We start from the raw sequence: 24,625 nt of genomic DNA, 5'->3' as shown, positions 1-24,625 counted from the left end.
TCAGATAGAGGAATTTCAAAACAGCTTGAAAGTTGGCAGTTTATAGATTTCTTCATTACTTTGGAAAGAGTAAAGGTAACTGCACAATGGAATAACTGGATGATGGATTTGCCTGTTATTAGGGACTGGCTGGGTATGAGAAAATTTTCAAGTAGAAGAGAAAAATCAGATTGGAAGAGAAAGTGTAAAAAGGTGACACAGAACAGGAATAGGCTTAGGAGAAAATGGTCTGAGAAGTGGAGAAATACCATCAAAATCTGGAGTTTCATGGCATGAAGAATGTTCAAAATTCTTCTAACTTCCTTTTGTCAGAAGTAAACAGGAGTTATTAACTACAGTGTACTGCTAATAAGTCGGTTTTATCCTTAACTGAGGATGCGATAGAACCATCAGATTTTAACAGAGGTGGGAGTATACATGTAGAAAAGGTCTATTCAATAGCTTTGGTACAAGACCAGAATGTCTGACTACCATTTGGGCAAGATGCAAGTTTTCTACTGTTAGACTATTCAAAATCAAGTTTTTGGATTGATTGATAATTGTTTCATAATTAGAATGAGCTTCTATTAGAATGAGCAGCAGCCTGGAAAGCAAGGTAATGGAAATTTCCAGAACTGCTGGGAGTCAAAGTGGAACAAGTAAATACATGGGCTGTGTTAGGGTAACTAAGAGTAGGAACAGGTGCATGTATACTTGCATGTACACCAATGCTAGGAGTATAGCTAATAAATTAGATGAGCTTGAAGTGCTAGTCAAGACATCAAAGACAGATATTTTTGGGATATCAGAGACGTGGTGTCACACAGATATAAAGCAGTGCAGAATTGGAATTTGGGGAGTACAATGTGTACAGGAAGGATAGACAGGACAGGAAGGGAGGAGGGGTTATGCTTTTAGTTAAGAAACACAAAATCTAAGGAAGGGCATCCAATTGATTTTGGTGGACAATGCAGTGTTGAGTCTGTTTGGTGTGAAATAAGCAGTGGGAAAGTAAAAATGAGAGTAGATGTGTGTTATAGGCCTAATGAATCTGGTGAGTATAATGAGCAATTGTGCAGAGAATAGAGTAGGCCAGTAAATCAGAATGTCTTATAATGGGGGATTTTAACTTTCCAGCTATTGACTGGAACTTGTGGATTGGTCACTAGCAAGACTTTTGTGGATTTATTGGATGACTGTTTTCTACAACATGTTTGAGAGGAAACCACAGGGAGTAATACTCTTGATTATCAGCAGCAATTATTCATGCATTAAGAATTTGCAGATAAAGGAACCACTGGGTGACAGTGATCACAATGTACGGATGTGGGAATTACTTAAAGATGTAACTACCATCAAGGCTTTTGCTTTTGTAAAGGTGACTACAGAGGTCTAAGACAGTTTTTAAATTCTGTACAGTGGGATCAACTGATGATGTTACCAACGTTGAATTCTAAATGGGAAGCCTACGGACTTAATTTTGGAGGCTACTAGGCTTTTCATTCCCACAAAGAAATACTGTTCAAGGTTTAGGCCTAAATGGATGTCAGATGAATTAATGAGGCCTGTGGCAGAGAATAAAAATGTATGGGATGCATATAAAGTATCAGGTAACACAGAAGCCTACGGCAGATATAAACTAGTCTATAATCAAGTCACAAAGGAGGTTAGGCAGGTGAAGGCAGATTACAAGAAATCTTTGGCAGAAGGTGCAAAGGAAAACAGCAAAGAGTTCTTTACTTATGTAAAATCTAGAAGGAAAGGGATGAATCAGATTGGACCACTTAACATAGTTATGTTGATTATTGATAATCATGCTCAGGTAGCTGATAAACGGAATGAGTATTTTGCATTTACATTCACACATGAAGAGTTATTTAGTGAGGGGTGTGCCAGATGTTTATCAAACTCTGACAGGGAGCCAAGTGATTTTGTAATAACTGAGAGCAAAGTGGAGGAGAAATTGTTGAAGTTAAACATAAAAAAAAGGCACCTGGGGTGGACGGAATCTATCCAGTTATATTAAAGAAGGCAGCAAAGGAAGTAAGCAAACCCTTTGCCATAATTATGAGAGCTTCCTTGGACTCAGGGGAGGTCCCTATGGACTGGAGTGTGCAAATGTATCACCAATTCACAAATTGGGTTCAAAAATTGACATAAGTAACTACAGACCTGTTAGTTTAACCTGTGTTCTGGGGAAAATAATGCAATCACTGGTTAAAGAAGCACTGCAGGATCATCTAGACAAGACTGCACTAATAGTTAAGACACAGCATGGGTTTTTTAATGGGAGGTCTTGTCTGGCCAATTTGATTGGATAATATGATGTGGTCACAAAGGAACTGAATGCCAAAAATAATTTTGATATCATATTCTTGGACTTCAGGAAAGCTTTTGATATTGTTGCACATGGAAGACTGCTGTACAAATTGGAGAGGTATGGCATTAAGGGTAAATTGCTACAATGGATAAAGGGAATGGTTGAGTGGGAGATGGCAGAGAGTAGTAATCAATGGACACTGCTCTTCGTGGACAAATGTTATTAGTGGAGTTCCCCAGGGTTCGGTTTGGGCCCATTGTTGTTTTGTATATTTATCAATGATATTGATGAAGGTATATCAGGCTTAATATCCATGTTTGCAGATGATACAAAGGTTGGCAGGTTTGTTAACGATAGTAAAGACAGTATGCTGCTCCAACTGGATCTAGATAAGTTGGGAAATGGGCTGAGAAGTGGCAACTGAAGTTTAACATTGACAAATGCAAAGTACTGCATATGGGTAGCAATAACTGAAGAGAAACGTACCAACTGTGTGGTATTACACTCAGGGAAGTGGAAAGTGAGAAAGACCTGGGGGTAACTGTGCAGTCAAATATAAAGTTCGCTGAGTAGTGCAGATGGGCTGCCAGGCAGGTCATGGAGTCTTGTCAATGATATATAGGAATTTTTCTAGCAGGGACAGGGAGGTGATTATCCCGTTATACAAGGCAATGTTCAGGCCACACATAGAGTACTTGTGTACAGGTCTGGAGGCCTCATTTTAAGAAGGATGTAGAATTGCTAGAACGAGTACAAAGAAGGGCAACAAGATTGGTGAGGGGAACAAAGGGGTGCTCTTACCAAGAAAGGCTTAAGTTCTGCAAATTGCAGCACCTGGAGAGTAGGCACCTGCGAGGTGATCTGGTTAAGGTGTTTAAGGCCTTAAATGGATTGAGTAAGCTGAATGCTAATGGGATTCTTCCTCTTGCTCAAAGAACCTGAGGGGGCACAGTTTCAAACTGAAGAAAGATAGTTGTAGAATAGATTTGCAGAAATTTGCCTTTAGCCAGTGGGTAGTTGATTGGTGGAACAGGCTTCCATCTTTTGTTGTGGAAGCTAATAGCCTAAATAAATTTAAGGCTGAGCTGGACAGGCATTTGGAATGAATGAAGGGGTGAAATGGGAGGGTTTTTTTTTTTTTTTTTTGGCTGATACTGGAGCTCGCTTTCTTGCTTCGTATGCCTCTACTAATGCTAATGCTAATAATTTAACGTAGGCAAAAAGTGAAGCTGGAGACTTTGTTGCAAGCCAATTGTGATTTGCAATGTTCTTAATTCAGATTTATTAAAAAACAAGGTTTAGATAGAAGACAGGACTTTAAGATGGAATATGAAATAAAGGATTTCAAGCATACAAAAATAATTTCAATGACATGATCTGAGAAAACATTGACATCAGAAGATTTAAAACAGTAATCCAATCAAAGAAAACAATAAAAATCTTGCAGATCATCCTAATTTGCATTCTTGTAATGTGAAACAACGGCTGCAAATGATCATGCGAGCCTCCACTGGAGAAGAGAACAGCACCTAGAGAACTAGTAACACTGACTGAACAATTTGAAAAACAATTTGTTTTTCAGATAAAGATCAAGCAAGTTGGGTGTGCTTTTAGGATAGTATAATCTGGTAAATAAATGAAGAAACTGAATGAGGTCATTAGTAATTGCAAAAGCCTTGGCATCTTGTTCAGCTGGGTCTGTGCAACTAGAGGGAAATTGGGAGAACGACAGTGGCATCAGATGAGTTTGACAGAATCAGGTAGATTATAAGCAAGAGTAGATCAAAAGTAGGAGATTCAAAGTTAGGTTTCTGACAAGGAATATCAGAGTGGACATATGAATAGGTACTGCCTTTGAAGCAAAAGGCATCTTAATACAAACAGATTTGAGTAGTTGGTTGAGGCAACTGATATTTGGGATTCTGTCAGAAAAAGTAAGTGGGACTTGCCAAACTGTAGGCAGCAATGGATATCATTTAGATTGGAATTAAGAATAAGATAAATTTTGATTTGTGAAATGATGTTTTTTTTTGGGAGATTTGATCATTTTTGCAGATATGTTTGTTCTATTAGTCTGACTATTCATAATGCATTCAAGTAGATAAAGTAAAAGTAGAGTGGGGACGTATGAATTAGTGAAATTTTTGGATATGGTGTACATATAACAAGAATATACAAGCAAGCTTTTTGACATAACACGGCCTTGACAATACCATCCTGCTTACACACTACTTTGATTCCTTCCAATCACTGGCATAGGTTTAGTATTAGTAATAGCCATGTGGTGCAAAGAAGCCTAAGGCTTATGCTGCACCAGCCAAAAAAGGGAGTAAATAATAATAAAATTAAATAAAACAAATAATTAATAAATAATAAAAGAAAGGGAAATACACAACCTATGCATTTCCCTCCTCCCGTAATCCAGCTGACTTTTGAATTTCCCCAAACTGTCAGCCTCAACCACTCATGTAGGTAACTTATTCTAGTATTTTATAACTCGCTGGCTAAAATAAAACTTCCTTGCAATCCAGTCTAAACATCTCCCCCTGTAACTTGAATTTATGTCCCCTAGTTCTAGAATCATTTATAACCATGAAAATTTCATCTTCATTCATTTTACTATTGCCTCTCAGAGCAATAAGCACCTCAATCAAATGTCCTCTAAGGTGCCTAGTTTCAAAGCTGTGCAACCCACATATTCAGTCTTTCTTCATATGGATGCCTTTTTGCTGATCTCACCAGATGAGTTATCAGTATCTGGACCCTTTCAAGAAGCTCAATGTCTTTTTTCAGGTGCAGTCTCCATACTTGAACACAGAATACCAAGTGTGGTCTAACAATAGCCTCATATAATGAGATTATGACGTCCTTATCTATACTAGAAAATTTTCTATAAATCATCAATAGGTCACCATGGGCCTTCCTTGCAAGCTGTCTACAATGCTTGGAGAACTTCGTGTCTGACTGTATCATTACTCCGAAGTCCCTTTCTTCACACTATTGCTTTAGTTAAAACTAAAGATTATACACCTGCTGATCCAGATGCCCAAGAATTACTAACACGTCCAATCCAGTGGACTATCTAGTATCTGGCCTGAGAAAATAATTTTAGAGCTGAACTTAAAATGTAGGGAATACTGGAACTTGTCATAATGCCCATCATAACCTCAAAGGTCATCACTCATACTGCGTGATGGAAGAGATGGTGGTTGCCGGAGATTTTCTCTGGAGACTAAACATGGGTCACATCACTTCAAGCCTCCAATAAGCAAAATATTGGTATAGCACTAGATGAAAAGTCCTCTACCACCTAGTATTGCTTGGTGATAGAGGGGCAGCAATCCTCTGAGTGATATGGATGCCACACCTCACCTGGCTAGTCACCTCCAGTGTACTAGGTGCAGTGTTTCATCTGGGGGACATACTCAGGTTTATTAACAGTCTCAGCATTGTGAAGGTGGATTTGATTATTGCAGAATGACCAGTTTTCACTGAAATTCAGTTCCATCAGAGTTTTAGACTACAAGGTAGCAACCTATCTTGTCATACCTAAAAGAATGTCTGTGACAAATCTCGGGACCCTCTGTGACCTAAGGTGATTATAAATGGATGCTGTTCTGAGTGGATAGTCTCAAGTGAGATCCACAGGGTTTAGGTACTTGATATCATGTTATTTCTGATATCTGTTAATGACACTGATGATGCCATATCAGATTTTATTGTTAAAGTTTGCTTATGATACAAAGTATGAGCAATAAATGATAGTATAAAGAACAGTGAAAATCTAAGCACTTCAACCTGATATAAAGAAACATGGCTTTAATTTTTTAAAGGAATAAAAAGAACTCAGATAAATACAGAGTGAAATGTGGTATTCCTTGGTTTTTAATTTATTTTTAAGATGTGAAAGTTTAAACTTTAGTTAACCTTTCAACTTCTGAAGAAAGGACTGGCATAAGTTTTTTTATTTTGGCTGATGCTGCATAAGCTTGCATCATATGCCTCTACTAATGCTAATGCTAAGTCCTATAATGTACCTTCATTAAGAGTAGGAGACCAGCGGAAATATTTAACAAGTACAGGTCACTGCTGAAAAAAGCTGTGAATTAGGGTTGAATTTGAAAGTGTCTGCAATTCTGCTCAGACACGATAAGAGGGAGTATACGATGAGAGCCTTGTCGATTAATTCAGCCCTGGAAAGATTGTGCAAGGCTCAAGGGGTAGAATTTTTTTCAGCCTAGTCTGTACTTGTCAACAGGAGAGACTGCTTCTACAGGGATGGAATACACTTAAATAGAAAGGGTGCAAGAATATTTGCTGTTGCTATCAAGGCAGTGTTAGGTGGGTCGGAAAACTGCTAGCTTGGGGGGATACAAGGACTAATAGATTAACAGTAGCCACTGGCAGAGGTAAAAATGATTTTTGCACTGCTTCCACTAGAATGAGCAGCAGCCTGGAAAACATGATGAAAGGTATTTCAGAGACTGCTGGGAGTCATTGAGGTACAAGTAATGACTCCCAGCAGTATGTATACACTGATGCTAGGCATTTGGGAAATAAATTTGATAAATTTGAGGTATTGCTCAAAACATCAAAGGCAGATATTGTTGGGATATTAGAGACGTGGTGTCACACAGATATAAGGAATGCAGAACTGGAATTTGGGGAGTACAATGTGTACAGGAAGGATAGACAGGATAGGAAGGGAGGAGGGGTTATGCTATTAGTTAAGAAAAGCATAAAATCCAAGGAAGTAAAGCCAGTCGACACCGCTGGACAGTGCAGTGTCGAGTCAGTTTGGTGTGACATAAGCATTGGGAAATCAAAATTGAGAGTAGGAGTGTGTGCTATAGGCCTAATGACTCTGACGAGTATAATAAGAAACTGTACAGGGAAATAGAGTGGACCAGTAAATCAGTCTTACAATGGGGGATTTTAATTTCCAAGATATTGACTTTTGTGGGTTGGTCACTCAAACACTAGCAGCAAGGCTTTTGTGGATTTATTGGATGATAGTTTTCTACATCAGTATGTTCGGGAGGCAACTATAGGGAGTAATACTCTTGATCTGATTATCAGTAGTGATTCTTCATGCATTAAGAATTTGCAGATAAAGGAACCACTAGGTGGCAGTGATCACAGTGTGCTGAAGTGGGATTTACTTAAAGAGGTAGCTACCATCAGGGGTAAAGGGAAGGGTTTTTGCTTTCGTAAAGGCGACTACGGTGGTCTGAGACAGTACTTAAATTCTATACGGTGGGACCAACTGATGATGTTAACAATAGCAAAATGGAAAGCATTCAATGAATTAATCTTGGATGCTACTAGGCTTTACATACCAACTAAGAAATATTGTTCAAGGTTTAGGCCTAAATGGATGTCAGATGAACTAATGAGACATATGGCAGAGAAGAAAAATGCACAGGATACATATAAATTAATGGGTGACATGGAAGTCTATGATAGATATAAGCTGGTCTGTAACCAAGTCACAAAGGAGATTAGGCAGGCAAAGGAAGATTATGAGAAATCTTTGGCAAAGGATGCACAGAAAAACAACAAAGAGTTCTTTACCTATGTAAACTCTAGAAGGAGGGGCATGAATCAGGTTGGTCTGCTGTATGTTGATGATCCTGCTCAGGTGGCTAACAAACTAAATGAGTATTTTGCATCTACATTCACACATGAGGAGTTATTCAGGGAGGGGAATGCCAGAGTACTCTGGCATTCCCCTCCCTGAGTAAAACTCTGGCAGTGAGCTAGATGATTTTGTAAGAACTGAGAGGAAAGTTATATATTACATAAAACTTACACTGCAGTCTTCACAATAAGGTCCACCATATCGACCCCTGTCATCCCTATCACATTTACATCGTCCACAGGAGCATTCACCATGCCCACTACATATTTTACCAGTATCATCTTCAGGGGAAATGCAACTGCTGGTATTGAGAGTACAGTCGCAAGCATCACCTGTCCATCCAGGATTGCACACACAGATATCACAGCAGCGCCCTCTAGCTGGACCCCCACATACTCTGTTTTCAGCATCTCTTTCACAGGAAAAGGTGTCACACTCACAATAATCACCATATATCTGTTCCTCAGGTATCTAGAAAAATGATAAAATTTCAGTTGTTCCATAAATGACAATTTATCAAGAACTGCGGCGTACATACACAGATGCACTCAAATAGAAAGTTAAACAATACATTTAACATAATTCTGTTATATCTTACTGCTTATAATGTACACATACCTGCCAATATTTAAAAATCTGAATGTGGAAAACATAATACTGATGTATTATAATCTAATAATACTAATAGAAGTGCAGATGAAGAATTTTGGGCTCCTGGGAAAAGATAAGTTTTTTTTTTTCGGAAAATTTTGCAGTCTTTTTTTACTTAATTCACATATTAATTGTTTTCCAAAATTAGTGTAATAGTCTCTGTCACATTCGTTAGCTTATTTTAAAACTTAGCCAGGATTTTGTAAGTTACAAATTAATATTCATAGAGCTTTGGTATCCGTGATTTGAAGTAAATATTGTAGTAATAGTAATAGAAATAACCATATAGTGCAGAGAAGCCACAGGCTTTTGATGAACTGGCTGGAAAAAAAAAAAATTATTAAAAAAAAAAAAAAAAAAAAAATAGAAATACAGTTGGACCTCTAATGAACTTCCACGTAGATAGCAAAAATTTCTATTTAGCGAACTTTTCTGATTCTCCCCTGGTAATTACACTGAAAATAGTTTCTGTATAACGAACTGATTTCGAGAGACCCAGGTACCCACTGTTCACACCTCAAGCCTTTAGGTAAGAGAGCTGATGCTATAGAAAGCACGAATTAAGAGCTAACACATTCCACAATTTAGTGGTGCCTGTAAAACCTATTCAACTGCCTCTATTGTACCAAAAAGTTGCACTGTTCAACTGCTATCTGTGTCCACAGCCATTGGCAAAGATTTCTGCATATTCCCAATATGGACAAAGGCTCTAGTCAACCTGTTTTCTACTGTAAGCACCCTATTAGAGAATTAGGAGAGAGTGATTTTCCTTTATCCTGGAATCCATCTGTTTTGCAGAAACGAGTTGTCCACATTTTCACTAAACTTCACCTGTCTCTGTTTACAAGGTAGGTACAAGTGGTCCCTAAATCAGTTTTGCTTTAGCTACTATGCAAGTAACCTTGCAATGTCTAAGAGAAAATCCTTGATAGCAGAGGAACAAGTGGAAGTGCTTAATAGTGTAGACTGGGGAATAAAAATTAAAAAAAATCGCTTCAAAATTTGGTATCCCTGCCAGTAGCGTGTCAACCATTCTGAAAAACTGTTTTTATTCTCAAATTGTTTGAAGAAACAGGACCCAGTCATAAGCATTTGAAATTATGCCCATATGAAATGTAGATGAAGCCATTTTTAAGTAAGTGAAGTTGATTCAACACCAAAACGTGCTGATATCATCAGGGCCATTAATAAAATGAAAGGCTATGGAGTATGCATCTTTTCTGGGGGTATAAAGCCACTTCTGGTTGGCTGGACAAATTTAAAAAGCACCATGGCTTACTCAAAAAAGTTATTTCTGATGAAAGTGGAGTTGTAATTGAAAAAGACTGTACTCGTTGGAAAGAAGCAGTTTTGAAAAAAAAAAAAAAAAATTATGGAGGACTACGAGCCCAAAGGCATATTCAAAGTTAATGAAACAAGTCTATTTTTTAAATGTTTGTCGAATAAGACACTGACTTTTAAAAGTGATAAACGTTTAGGTGGTAAAAACAGTAAGGAGACAATTAGTTTTCATTGGTGCAAATATGGCTGGTAATGAAAAACTGAAGCTTTTGGTAACAGGAAAAAGTAAACGACCCCGATGTTTCAAAGGAGTAAATTTGTTAGAGTTGCACTACAACAAAAAAATTTTGCATGACAAGCAAAATTTTCAAACAATGGATTTTAAATTTAGATAGAAAGATGATGAAAGAAAACAAAAAATCACTTTGATTGTTGACAATTGCCCTGCCCACCTACACTCAGTAATTTCGAAACTTATACGTGTGAAGCCTGTTTTCTTCCCTCCGAATACTTCTTCTAAACTACAGCTAATGGACCAAGGCATTATCAAGAATTTGAAAATGCACTACTGAAGGCAAGCGCATAGTGAAAAAATATTATGCTGAGAACAGAAACCAACCAACCAATAGATTCTGTTATAGATTTGCAGATCTACAAATCAGAGTTGGCAAAAGTGTGGAGTCAAGAATTGACTGAAACAATGATTAAGAATTGTTTCACAAAAGAAGGTTTTGCTAAAATGCCAATTAATAGTGATGAGAGGGATAAACTACAGCTTTATCAAGAATTTGAAAATGCACTACTGAAGGCAAGCACATAGTGATAAAATATTATGCTGAGAACAGAAACCAACCAACCAATAGATTCTGTTATAGATTTGCAGATCTACAAATCAGAGTTGGCAAAAGTGTGGAGTCAAGATTTGACTGAAACAATGATTAAGAATTGTTTTGCAAAAGAAGGTTTTGCTAAAATGCCAATTAATAGTGATGAGAGGGATGAACTATACTGGGAAGAACTCCAAGTGAGATGTTTGATCAGTGGAGAAACTATTCTTGACAAAGTTTTAGGAATTAGAATTAGTTGAGGCATATGATGCAAGAAAGCAAGCTTACAGAGCATCAGCCAAAAAAAAAAAAACCACCTTCCCATTTCACCCATCCAGTCACTCCAAATGTGTGTGTCTAGTTCAGCCTTAAATTTATTTAAGCAATCAACTTCCACAACAACAGATGGATGTCTGTTCCAGCAATCAACTACCTGCTGGCTAAAAGCAAACTTCTGTACATCTATTCTACAACTGCCTTTCCTCAATTTGAATCTATGCCCCCTCAGGTTCTTAATCTGAGCAAGTGGAAGTATTCCATCAGCATTGAGCCTGCTCAAACCATTCAAGGCCTTGTACACCTCAATCAGATCACCTCGCAGGTGCCTAGTCTCCAGATATTGTAACTTACAGAACTTAAGCCTCTCCTGGTAAGGGAACCCCATTGTTCCTCTCACCAATCTTGTTGCCCTTCTCTGTACTCGTTCTAACAACTCTACATCATTCCTAAAATGAGGCCTCCAGACCTGTATGTAGTACTCAAGGTGTGGCCTGACCATTACCTTATACAAAGGTATAATCACCTCCTTATTTCTGCTAGCAAAATTCCTATATATCATTGACAAAACTCCATGACATGCTCCAGCAGCCGGTCTGCACAGCTCAGAAAATTTCATGAGTGACCGCACAATTACGCCGGGGTCTTTTTCATTCTCCATCTCTCCGAGTGTAATACCACACAGTTGGTACGTTTCTTTTGGGTTACTGCTGCCCATATGCAGTACTTTGCATTTGTCAATGTTAAATTTCAGTTGTCACTTCTCAGCTCATCTGCCTAAATTTTCTAGATCTTGTTGCAGTAGCATACTGTCTTTACTATCATTAACAATCCTGTCAACCTTTGTATCATCTGAAAACTTGGACAATAAACCTGATATACCATGATGGACAAAAAACTGCATCACCTTAAAAAGAGTAACATTTGTAGTGAAACGTATAAGATATTGTTTGATTACAGTCATTTTGTTTGTTGCAAAGCAAAGGTATTGCATCAGATAACACTTCTATTGCATCAGACAGTAATTGCAAGGTATTGCATCACTCCTTTCTATAAATACAGCGATGGAATGGTACACACGCTCATTAGTATCCTGTTTTGCAGAGGTGTAAGCATAGCTCTGTATGTTCAGTTGACACAAAGAAAAAAAAAAGTGTGGCTGCTGCTCTGTTCCAGGAAGGGCTTTCTATGTGTGTTATCGCTAATAAAATAGGCTGCCACCAGTCAACAGTATCCTGGGTGCTGAAATTAAAGCATGAAACCGGTGATGTGAAGAGAAGACCTTGATCAGGCCGTAAGAGAGTGACTATGCCTTTGTAATTGCCATGCTAGTGCTCCTGGTTTAAAACTGGACTTTGAGATGGCTTCTGGTGTTGAAACAAGTGCACGAACTATCCAAAGATGCCTTTTGGAATGTAGTCTGCATGCCTATCGTCCCAAGAAGAATCCTTTGTTTACCCAACAAATGAGGACCGCATGTTTCGTGGACAAAAGAGAAATGGGACACCATCATCTTTTCTGACAAATCGAAATTCAACCTGCATGGCTCGGATGGGAAGGGATAAGTCAGAAGATGAAAATTGGAGGCATACCATCCTGACTGCATAACACTGACTGTAAACTTCCCCGCCAGTCAGATGGTCTGGGGATGCATAACAAGCAAAGGGGTGGGGAGAATTAAGTTTATTAACAGGACGGTGAATGCAAAAACCTACACTGCTATCTTGGAGCAGTGCCTGAAACCTGTTATTAGGGATCACCACACAGACGTCCAAAACTGCACTTTTCAACAGGAGTCAGCACCTTGCCGCACAGCAAAATTGGTAAGTTTTATGCTATTTAAATTTAATGATGAGTTTGTCTTCTTGTCTCACAAGGTTTAAAACATACTTACACCAATGTTTTCCCTCATTTTTCTTCCTTAAGGTGCAGTCATACCTCAGAAATGCTGGCATTACAGTGTTGGACTTGCCCAGCAGCAGTCCAGATTTAAATCCTGTAGAAAATTGCTGGTACATAATGTCATTTAAAATTGCTCAGAAGCAGCAAACAATTAAGATTCAGCTACAGGAGAGCATTGTAAGGGTGTGGTACCACGAAATTGGGCCACCATATATCCAGAAGTTGAATACCTCTATGCCAGATCGTTGCAAGGTTGTAATTCCAGCACAAGGAGGAATAAAAAAAATAGTGAGGACTTATTTTGCTGATTTACAGTACATAATACTATTACATTAACTTGTCATTTCAGTTTGTACACGTAAATGCAATAAAATGTATGTTCGGTTGTCATGATTGCCATTTGCATTATTTCTCATATTTCGTTTAATTATGCATTTTACCCTTTGGGAAGATATTTATGGCAATTAGGTATATCACGTGGAGTCTTTTTATTTTGATTTTATTCACAGAGATATATATCCCATCTAACAAATGCATTTCAAATATTTCTGCAACCGACAATGCAGCGCAAAACACATTACAGTATACCCTCGATTTAACAGACCCTAACAAATAATAATACAGTAATGTACATATTAATCTCGACCATATTATTTTTTTTTAAGTTATACAAAACTTCAGTGTTATTATTAATTAAAAATTAATAATAATTACCTACTTTTATTTTTATAATCAAATTCAGGAAATTGTTTTTTTATTCTTTCTGAAAACATGTTCAAATAGCTGTTTTCCCAGATTACAGATAACAGAGCAGGTGGTGACTTGCAAGGTGAACATGACTCGTGACACTAAATGGCAGGTCTACTGACTCGCTTTGTTTTGGTCTCAATCTGCCTCAAGCTATCGTGCGGTCAGTATACAGAGTGTTTCTGTGATTTCTGAATTGTGACTGTATTTATTAAATAATTTTGCAATCCTTACCATTTAAAATGGTATCAAGTGATAGAGGAGTTAAAAGAAAGTGTGTGAACTTAAATGTGGCACAGAAATTAGAGCTAATTGAGAAATTAGACCAAGGAATCTGAGTAGCACGTGTTTGTGAAATTTACAGTGTAAAAAACAAACTGTTTCTGATATCCGTAAATCAAAGGCCAAATGCAACATAACTTTATACTGTACTGTATATTAAAAAAAGTAAGAGATTACCTCAATCTCTTACTTTTACTCGTATACTCGTGCCATATATTGTATTAAAGCTTTTTTTTTTTACATTAAGAACAATAAAAAATGCTCCCCCAGGTTACATTCGATTCGATTTAATGGACACCCCTTCTCCCCTATCAGTCTGTTAAATCGAGGGTTTACTGTATTGGCAAAATTCATAGGTGATGCAGTTTTTTTGTCCGCTGCATAGTTATGAAAATTAACTCTTTATATGCAAGATGATGTGCTCAATTGCAGGTTCCTAATTACTGTAGTTTATCAGTGCTAATTCCACCTACAAAAGCAACACTAAGTGGCAGTACCATGTGCATTTCAGTTTACCATGGTTCAGAGCCAGCATGACTACTAAATACAGTAATGACTATATTTATTGTCAAAATGATTAATTGTAAACTACTCTGATTTATGTGATCATGCTGGATTATAAAAAGAACAGTAAATGCAACCTAGAATTACAGCTAACTTTGTAAATGAACAAACTAATAAGGTTGTTAATAAAAAAAAATAATAAACTGTAATCATTATGGAAGCGGATAGTCTGCTGGTCTGTTTGTTCTTAGCAAATTTCATTATCTGATATCTTTGTAATCACAGCCCTCAAGGGTTTGTGAGAAGTAGTATATCTCATGTAAAGTTTCAGCATGATTTTTTATGCTACATCACTTCAATTTTATTATAATTAGAAAAAGTTATTTCTTCAAGCTTGTCATGAAAAAGAAATGCTGTTTATCACAAAACAAGTAAATGTACAATTAATTCTTAACAAGGTGCTATATTGCCACCAATATACCAAGACATGCCAATACTAAAATAAAATCAAATCATAAAATAAAAAACTTAAGGAAAGGTAAAGCAACATTCACCCTCAGTAGTGTAAGTGCATGATTCTCCCACTCAAAGAGATATACTCCCACAGCAACCAAAGCACGAATACCTTCCTAATAAAAATAAATTAACAAAAGACAGTAAAATTCAAAAACACTACACATTCAAGGGACACCAGTGCTTGTGAACTCAAAGAATATTTCAATCACTGACTACTTTTTGTCTTTGTATGATTTGAACACAAAAAATAGTAACAAATGGACTCAAATCATGAAGTATGCTATGGCCATTGCCTCTATAAATTAAATAAGAAAATGTAGCAAACAAAATGTAAACTTGAATGTTGACCCAGAAACTGACAGGCTGGAAATTTTCAGTGGGAAGTGCCATTCGTACTATGGTTATTGAGTGAGTGTATCTCTTTGAGTGGGAAGTCATGCACTTAGCATTAGTACAGGCATACGATGCAAGAAAGCAAGCTTATGCAGCATTAACCAAAAAAAAAAACACTCCTATTTCACCCCTCCGTTCATTCAAAATACCTGTCCAGTTGAGCCTTAAATTTATTTACGCTATCAACTTCCACAACAAGGGATGGAAGTCTGTTCCACCAACCGACTACCAGCTGGCTAAAGGCAAATTTCCGCACATCTATCCTACATCTGTCTTTCCTCAATTTGAATTTATGCTCTCTCAGGTGATTGTTCTGAGCAAGAGGAAGAATTCCATCGGCATTGAGCATGCTCAAACCATTCAAGACTTTATACACCTCTATCAGATCACCTCGCCGGTGCTTAGTCTCCAGAGAGTGTAATTTGCAAAACTTAAGCCTTTCTTTGTAAGAGCAACCCTTTGTTCCATTCACTAATCTTGTTGCCCTTCCTTGTACTCGTTCCAGCAGCTCTACATCCTTCTTGAAATGAGGCCTCCAGACCTGTATAGAGTACTTAAGGTATGGCCTGACTATTGCCTTATACAAGGGAATAATCACCTCCTTATCCCTGCTAGAAAAATTCCTGTATATCATTGACAAGACACCATGAGCTACTCTTGCAGCCCGTCTGCACTGCTCAGAGAACTTCATATCTGCCTGCACAATTACCCCCAGGTCCTTTTCATTCTCTACCATTGTCAGTGTAGTACCACAGAGTTGATACGTTGCTCTGGGGTTGCTGTTTCCCATATGTAGCACTTTACATTTGTCAATGTTAAACTTCATTTGCCACCTCTCAGCCCATCTGCTCAACCTTTCCAGATCCTGTTGCAGCAGCATAGCATCAGTAGTGTCCTTAACAACCGTGCCAACCTTTGTATCGTCTGCAAACTTGGACATTAAGCTTGATATATGATCATCAATATCATTTATAAATACAGAAAACAATAATGGACCCAACACTGAACCCTGAGGACTCCACTAATAACATTAGTCCACGATGAGCAGTGTCCATTGATTACTACTCTCTGTCTTCTCCCCCTCAACCATCCCTTTATCCGTAGCAGCAATTTGCCTCCAATGCCACACTGCTCCAATTTGTGCAGCAGTCTTCCATGTGCAACAGTATCTAAGCCTTTCTAAGATCCAAATATATAATATCAAAGTTATTCCCGGCATCCAGTTCTTTTGTGACTGTATCATAGTATCCGATCAAATTGGTCAGGCAAGATTTCCCCTTAACAAAACCATGCTGTGTCCGAGCTATAACTGAAGTCTTGTCTACATGATCCTGCAGTGCTTCTTTAATCAGTGCCTCCATTAATTTTCCTCGAACAGAAGTTAAACTCACAGGTCTATAATTAGTTGTGTCAGCCTTTGATCCTCCTTTGTGAATTGGGGTCACATTTGCACATCTCCAATCTATCGGTACATCCCCTGAGTCCAAGAGGGCTCTCATAATTATGTATAAGGGTTTGCTTACTTCCTTTGCTGCCTCCTTTAATATAACTGGATAGATCCCATCCACCCTATTTACATGATTGTTATTTTATATTGTACTTAATACGTAGTCATATAGTTATAGTTACGCTGGTTATTTTTTATTTTTAATTTAGATAAAGAGTTTTTGTGGATTTTACTTACGATAGGTAAAACCGTTATTTCGTTCCATTTTTGTAGCCATTGTTTTTGGATATAGTGGTAGGGAATTCAAATTTTTTAATTGAGGTAGCTAGGTAGCTCTAACGCATAATTATATAGTAATACGCTTCACTGTTTCTATTTAATAGTTTCTATTCAAATACTATTGATATTTAATTTATTGATTTTATTAATTTAAACTACCATGCCCCAAACTAGAGCAGCAAAGCAACGGGCACAAAGTGGCAGGAGTGCTGTGACTCGGGGGAGAACTGAGGGGGGCAATTCTCCAACGCATCACAGCCTAAAGAAATGTGCAACTTGTGAAATGTTTGCCGAACTCTCTGGAACGGAACATGATATTGCCATGGGGGATGTCTTTGTGTGTGCGCGATGCAAGGAGTGTATCGAAATCAGGCAACAACTCAGCGTTCTTATGGGCCTATATGAGAGCTTGAAGGACAGGGTGGATGCCCTCGAAGGAACTAAATTGAGGGCCCATCAGGCTCTCAGCTGCCCACATCAACGCCAGAGCTTGCACTTGGTCATCACGCAACACAGCGGCAACCCCTAAGGCAGAATGTGCTGGTCCCACAGGAACTAGTTGTTGTTGGTGACTCTATTGTCAGGGAAACGGGGAACATCCTTTGTAAAAAGGATAGGTGGAACAGGACCAGGGTATGTCTGCCAGGGGCAAAGGTTGATGACGATGTAGAGCGGATATCATCTTTCAAGGGCACAAAAGGTGATATAGTTGTACACGTTGGCACTAATGATATTAAGAGTAGGAGACCGGCGGAATTACTTAGCAAGTACAGGTCACTGTTGAAAAAAAGCCGTGAAATAGGGTTGAATTTGAAAGTGTCTGCAATTCTGCCCAGACACGATAGGAGGGAGTACATGATGAGAGCCTAGTCGATCAATTCGGCCCTGGAAGGATTGTGCAAGGCTCAAGGGGTAGAATTTTTTTCAGCCTGGACTGTACTTGTTAACAGGAGAGATTGCTTCTACAGGGATGGGATACACTTAAATAGAAAGGGTGCAAGAATATTTGCTGATGCTATCGAGGCAGTGTTAGGTGGGTTGGAAAACTGCTAGTTTGGGGGGATACAAAGACTAATAGTTTAACAGTAACCGCAGGCAGAGGTGAAGGTGATTCTTGCACAACTTCTATTAGAATAAGAAGCGACCTGGAGCGAGGGTTGTTGGGGGTTTCAGGGACGGATGGCAGTCATCATGGAATAGTTGGGTATATGGGATGTGTTAGGGTAACAAGGAATAGGCATAGGAGCATGTATGCTTGCATGTATACCAATGCTAGAAGTATAGTAAATAAATTTGATGAATTTGAAGTGTTGGTCAAGACATCAAAGGCGGATATTGTTGGGATAGCAGAGACGTGGTGTCACAAAGATATAAGGAATGCAGAACTGGAATTTGGGGAGTACAATGTGTACAGAAAGGACAGACAGGACAGAAAGGGAGGGGGTGTTATGCTGTTAATTAAGAAAAACATAAAATCAAAGGAAGTGCACCCAGTTAATATAGATGAACAGTGCTCTGTTGAGTCAGTTTGGTGCGAGATAAGCACTGCGAAAGGAAAAATAAGGGTAGGAGTGTGTTATAGGCCTAATGACTTGAATGAGTACAATGAACAATTGTACAGAGAAATAGAGTGGGCCAGTAAATCTGAATGTCTTATAATGGGGGATTTTAACTTCCCAGATATTGACTGGAACTTGTGGGTTGGTCACTCACACACCAGTCAGACTTTTGTGGATTTATTGGATGATTGTTTTCTGCAGCAGCATGTTCGAGAGTCAACCAGAGAAAGTAATACTCTTGATCTGGTTATCAGCAGTGATCATTCGTGTATTAAGAATTTGCAGATAAAGGAACCACTAGGTGGCAGTGATCACAGTGTGCTGAAGTGGGATTTACTCAAAGACGTAACTACCGTCAGGGGTAAAGGAAAGGGTTTTTGCTTCCGTAAAGGGGAGTACAGTGGTCTCAGACAGTTTTTAAATTCTGTACAGTGGGATCAACTGACGATGTTACCAACAGTAAATTCTAAGTGGGAAGCATTCAAGGAATTAATCGTGGAAGCTACTAGACTTTATATACCGATTAAGAAATATCGTTCAAGGTTTAGGCCTAAATGGTTATCAAATGAACTAATGAGACTCGTGACAGAGAAGAAAAATGCATGGGATGCATATAAATTATCAGGTGACGCAGAAGCCTGTGGCAGATATAAGCTAGTCTGTAATCAGGTCACAAAGGAGGTTCGGCAGGCGAAGGCGGATTACGAGAAATCTTTGGCAAAGGATGCTAAGAAAAACAGCAAGGATTTCTTTACTTATATAAACTCTAAAAGGAAGGGGCTGAATATGATTGGTCCACTAGACATCGATGGTTCGACTGTTGATGATCCTGCTCAGAGAGCAAACAAACTGAATGAGTATTTTGCATCTACATTCACACGTGAGGAATTATTACAGTTTGAAAATGGAAGAAGGTTATCAAATTGTAGCAGTGTGCTTAATGATTTTGTAATAACTGAGAGCAAAGTGGAGGAGAAATTGTTGAAGTTAAACATAAGAAAGGCACCTGGGGTGGATGGGATCTATCCAGTTATTTTAAAGGAGGCGGCAAAGCAACTAAGCAAACCCTTAGCCATAATTATGAGAGCATCCTTGGACTCAGGGGAGGTTCCCACGGACTGGAGATGTGCAAATGTGTCCCCAATTCACAAAGGTGGATCGAAGGGTGACACGAGTAATTACAGACCAGTTAGTTTAACTTCTGTTCCGGGTAAAATAATGGAGTCACTGGTTAAAGATGCATTGCAGGATCATCTAGACAAGACTGCAGCAATAATTCAAACACAGCATGGGTTTGTTAAGGGAAAGTCTTGTCTGACAAATTTGATTGGTTATTATGATGTGGTCACAAAGGAACTGGATGCGAAAAATAATTTTGATATCATATACTTGGAGTTCAGGAAAGCTTTTGACACTGTTGCGCATGGAAGACTACTGTACAAATTGGAGCAGAATGGTATTAAGGGTAAGTTGCTACAATGGATAAAAGGATGGTTAAGTGGGAGAAGACAGAGGGTGGTAACCAATGGGTGCTGCTCTTCATGGACTAATGTTATTAGTGGAGTCCCACAGGGTTCAGTGTTGGGTCCACTGTTGTTTTGTGTATTTATCAATGATATTGATGAAGGTATATCAGGCTTAATGTCGAAGTTTGCAGATGACACAAAGGTTGGCAGGGTTGTTAATGACAGTAATGGCAGTGTGCTACTGCAACAGGATCTAGATAATTTGGGCAGATGGGCTAAGAAGTGGCAACTGAAGTTCAACCTTGACAAATGCAAAGTACTGCATATGGGTAGAAGTAACCCCAGAGAAACGTACCAACTGTGTGGTACTACACTTAAGGTGGTAGAAAATGAAAAAGACCTGGGAGTAATTGTGCAGTCAGATATGAAGTTTTCTGAGCAATGCAGACAGGCTGCTAGGGCAGGTCATGGGGTTTTGTCAATGATATATAGGAATTTTGCTAGCAGGGAAAAGGAGGTGATTGTCCCTCTGTATAAGGCAATGGTCAGGCCACGCCTTGAGTACTGCGTACAGGTCTGGAGGCCTCATTTTAGGAAGGATGTAGATTTGCTTGAGCGTGTACAGAGAAGAGCAACACGATTGGTGAGGGGAATGAAGGGATTCTCTTACCAAGAGAGGCTTAAGTTCTGCAAATTGCAGTGGCTGGAGACTAGGCACCTGCGCGGTGATCTGATTGAGGTCTATAAGGCCTTGAATGGGTTGAGCACGCTGAATTCTGATGGGATCCTTCCACTTGTTCAGATTACGAACCTACGGGGACATAAGTTCAAATTAAGAAAGGACAGATGTAGAATAGATGTGCGGAAATTTGCCTTTAGCCAGCGGGTGGTTAATTGCTGGAACAAACTTCCATCTGTCGTTGTGGAAGTTGATAGGTTAAATAAATTTAAGGAGGAACTGGACAGGCATTTGGAGGGAATGGTGTGATGATTTTTTTTTTTTTTTTTTTGGCTGATGCTGCATAAGCTCCTACACTTGCTTTCTTGCATCATGTGCCACTACTACTACTACTACTACTACCCCAGGTGCCTTTCTTGTGTTTATCTTCAACAATTTCTCCTCCACTTTACTCTCAGTTATTACTAGATTATCTAGCTTACTGCCAGAGTTGAATACACCTCTGGCATTCCCCTCCTGGAATAACTCCTCATGTGTGAATATCGATGCAAAATATTCATTTAGTTTGTTAGCTACATGAGCAGGATCATCAATAGTGGAACCATCGATATCAAGTGAACCAATCTGATTCATCCCCTTCCTTCTAGAGTTTACATAAGTAAAGAACTCTTTGCTGTTTTTCTTTGCATCCTTTGCCAAAGATTTTTCGTAATCTGCCTTCACCTGCCTAACCTCCTTTGTAACTTGGTTACAGACCAGCTTATATCTATCATAGGCTTCTGTGTCACATGTTAATTTATATGTATCCCATGCATTTTTTTACTCTGTCACATGTCTAATTAGTTCATCTGACATCCATTTAGGCCTAAACCTTGAACAATATTTCTTTGTTGGTATGAAAAGCCTAGTAGCTTCCAAGATTAATTCTTTGAATGCTTCCCATTTTGAATTTGCTGTTGGTAACATCATCAGTTGGTTCCACCATATAGAATTTAAATACTGTCTCAGACCATCGTAGTCGCCTTTACGAAAGCAATAACCGCTCCCTTTACCCCTGATGGTAGTTACTTCTTTGAGTAAATCCCACTTTAGCACACTGTGATCACTGCCACCTAGTGGTTCCTTTATCTGCAGATTTCTAATGCATGAAGAATCACAACTGATAATCACATCATGAGTATTACTCCCTCTAGTTGCCTCCCAAACATGCTGACGTAGAAAATAATCATCCAATAAATCCACAAAAGCCTTGCTAGTGTGTGAATGACCAATCCACAAATTCCAGTCAATATCTGGGAAATTAAAATTCCCCATTATAAGACTCTCTGATTTACTGGCCCACTCTATTTCTCTGTACAGTTTCTTCTTCAAACAGGCCTCTGAGGTTGGGTATATTCATATTGTAGTTTTAAATGTTTTCCACCAACCTTATGTAGAAATAAAACACAACGAAAACGACAACTGGAATCTTGATAACTATGTATTTATAATAAATTATATTTGCCTGTATTTACAATAAATTATATTTAACGTTACAACTAAAATATATAAAATATATATTAAAATATATTGGGTTAAGAACAATAAAACCATAAAATACATTAAAATATACTAAATTAAAAGCGATAAAACCATACCTTTCAAAGGCTCCTGCCTTCTTCTTCAGCGGTATTTTCTTTGTTCTGTGGTGCATTTTTAAATACCAGCAGGTTCACGGTACTCATCACGTGTTCCATTCTCTTGTGTTATGGAACTGGAAGTAGCTTGGGAGTGGGTCATATATGGAACCCTTCATCCCTTCTGAGGATAGTAGCCTCGAAGAGGGGATGGATCCGCGTTCCTCTATCTCTATTAATGTTCACTGTAGATCTGGTGCTGCTTCTCCCAAAAATGCTCGGCCACGGCGGACTTACCGCACTCCGCATTTCTTATTGCCTTTGTGTGCTCCCACAGACGATCTTTGAGATGGCGTTTTGTTTCCCCTACATAACACTCCCCACAATCCGGGCATCTAATACTATATACGACCCGACTTGCATTCTCTTTTTGAATGGGGTGCTTTACTTGTGACACGACTGTGTGCAGCCTCCGCCCCGGAAGCTGCACACAACGTGTCTGCTAATTTCTTAGTACTCTAGTTATATGCTCGGTTAAACCCGGATAGTAGGTATGTATGCAGTGGATACTGGTGTAAAAGATTCGCCTCTCCTCTGATTTCCTTTAATATATTTTTCTATAATCCTCTGGGGGTAGCCACATTTTGTAAGATCCGTCGTGACGCGTTCATACTCTACCTTCGGGAGTGGGTCATATGGAACAGTTCATCGCTTCTGAGGATAGTAGCCTCGAAGAGGGGATGGATCCGCGAGATTTTAGGCAAGCCATAAGATTTTATGGCTTGCCTAAAATTCATAAAATGGGTGTACCACTTATGCACTATCTGGTTTCTTAGCCAAATTATTATCTCCATTAGTAGGACTTTCCGAATTTAGTGTTAAGGACAGTAAAGACTTTGTGCATTTTATAAGAAGCCAACGCATAGAATAGAATGAAATTATGATATCTTTCGATGTGACATTTCTATTTACATGTATTCCGATTTACCATGGAGTGCGTTGTGCACACATGGCCTTACAGAGAGACCACCCTAAATACTAGAACACAATTAAATTTAGAGGATATTGAGAAAGGTATAGAATTATGCCTCTCAAGCACCACTATGGTGTTTGATAATATTATGTATAAGCAGGTTAACGGTACAGCCATGGGCTGTACCGTTAACCTGCATTAGTGCGTTAACCTCCCCCATTAGTGCAATTATAGCTAATTTAGCTATGGAGGAGCTCAAGGCTAGAATATTTAATGTTAGTGTTCTCCCTATGCGTCCCTGGAAAGGATATGGATGATACGTTTTCAATTATTCGAAAGAGGAGTGAAGATCAGGTGTTGAATATTTTAAATGGCTTCTCCCCATTCATACAATTTACCTCGGAGGTAGAAGAAGGAGTTTTGCCGTTCCTAGATGTGTTGGTCTGTAGGGAAGACCAACAACTAAAGACTAAGGTCTTAGGAAATCGATGTGTAAAGGTCAATATTCCCACTACAATTCAGCTCAAGCCAGCCATTATAGGAACAGTGTGGTTAGAACATTAGTTGACAGGGCAAAAATCACACTGTAGTACCTCTGAGGATAGGAAGGTAGAGTATGAACGCATCACGACGGATCTTACAAAATGTGTCTACCCCCAGAGGATTATAGAAAAATATATTAAAGGAAATCAGAGGAGAGGCGAATCTTTTACGCCAGTATCCACTGCATACATTCCCTACTATCCGGATTTAACCGAGCACATAACTAGAGTACTACGAAATTATCAGATGCGTAGTGTGCAGCTTCCGGGGCGGAGGCTGCACACAATCGTGTCACAAGTAAAGGACCCCATTCAAAAAGAGAATGCAAGTGGGGTTGTATGTAGTATTAGATGCCCTGATTGTGGGGGGTGTTATGTAGGGGAAACAAAACGCAGTCTCAAAGATAGTCTGGGGGAGCACACTAAAGCAATAAGAAATGCCGAGTATGGTAAGTCCACCGTGGCCGAGCATTTTTGGGAGAAGCAGCACCAGATCTCCCCAGACGATGCTATCACCACCGATAGGGTGCATAAGTTCTGGGACCGCAAGTGGCTCGAGAGTTTGCGGATCTGTTCCACAGTGAACCTTAATAAAGATAGAGGAATGCGGATCCATCCCCTCTTCGAGGCTACTATCCTCAGAAGGGATGAACGGTTCCATATGACCCATTCCCGAGCCACTTCTGGTTCCGTAACACAAGAGAACGGAACACGTGATGAGTACCGTGAACCTGCTGGTAGTTAA

General features: G+C 38.9%; 1 protein-coding gene across 1 annotated transcript in view; it reads right to left on the bottom strand.

The window, feature by feature from the left end:
* LOC150090443 (integrin beta-PS-like) overlaps positions 1-24,625 on the bottom strand; it is a 268,161-nt gene that overhangs the window by 51,154 nt on the left and 192,382 nt on the right. The window contains exon 18 of the mRNA XM_090389885.1: positions 8,112-8,411. Within this exon, the coding sequence (XP_090246011.1) occupies positions 8,112-8,411 (300 nt within the window). The remainder of the gene's footprint in view (positions 1-8,111; positions 8,412-24,625) is intronic.

This window comes from Mastigoproctus giganteus, chromosome 2 (assembly GCF_048544385.1).
Source record: "Mastigoproctus giganteus isolate SK-2022 chromosome 2, ASM4854438v1, whole genome shotgun sequence".
Taxonomy (NCBI): domain Eukaryota; kingdom Metazoa; phylum Arthropoda; class Arachnida; order Uropygi; family Thelyphonidae; genus Mastigoproctus; species Mastigoproctus giganteus.
Note: the sequence above shows the minus strand (reverse complement) of the source record. Positions and strands in the feature narration are given on the sequence as shown.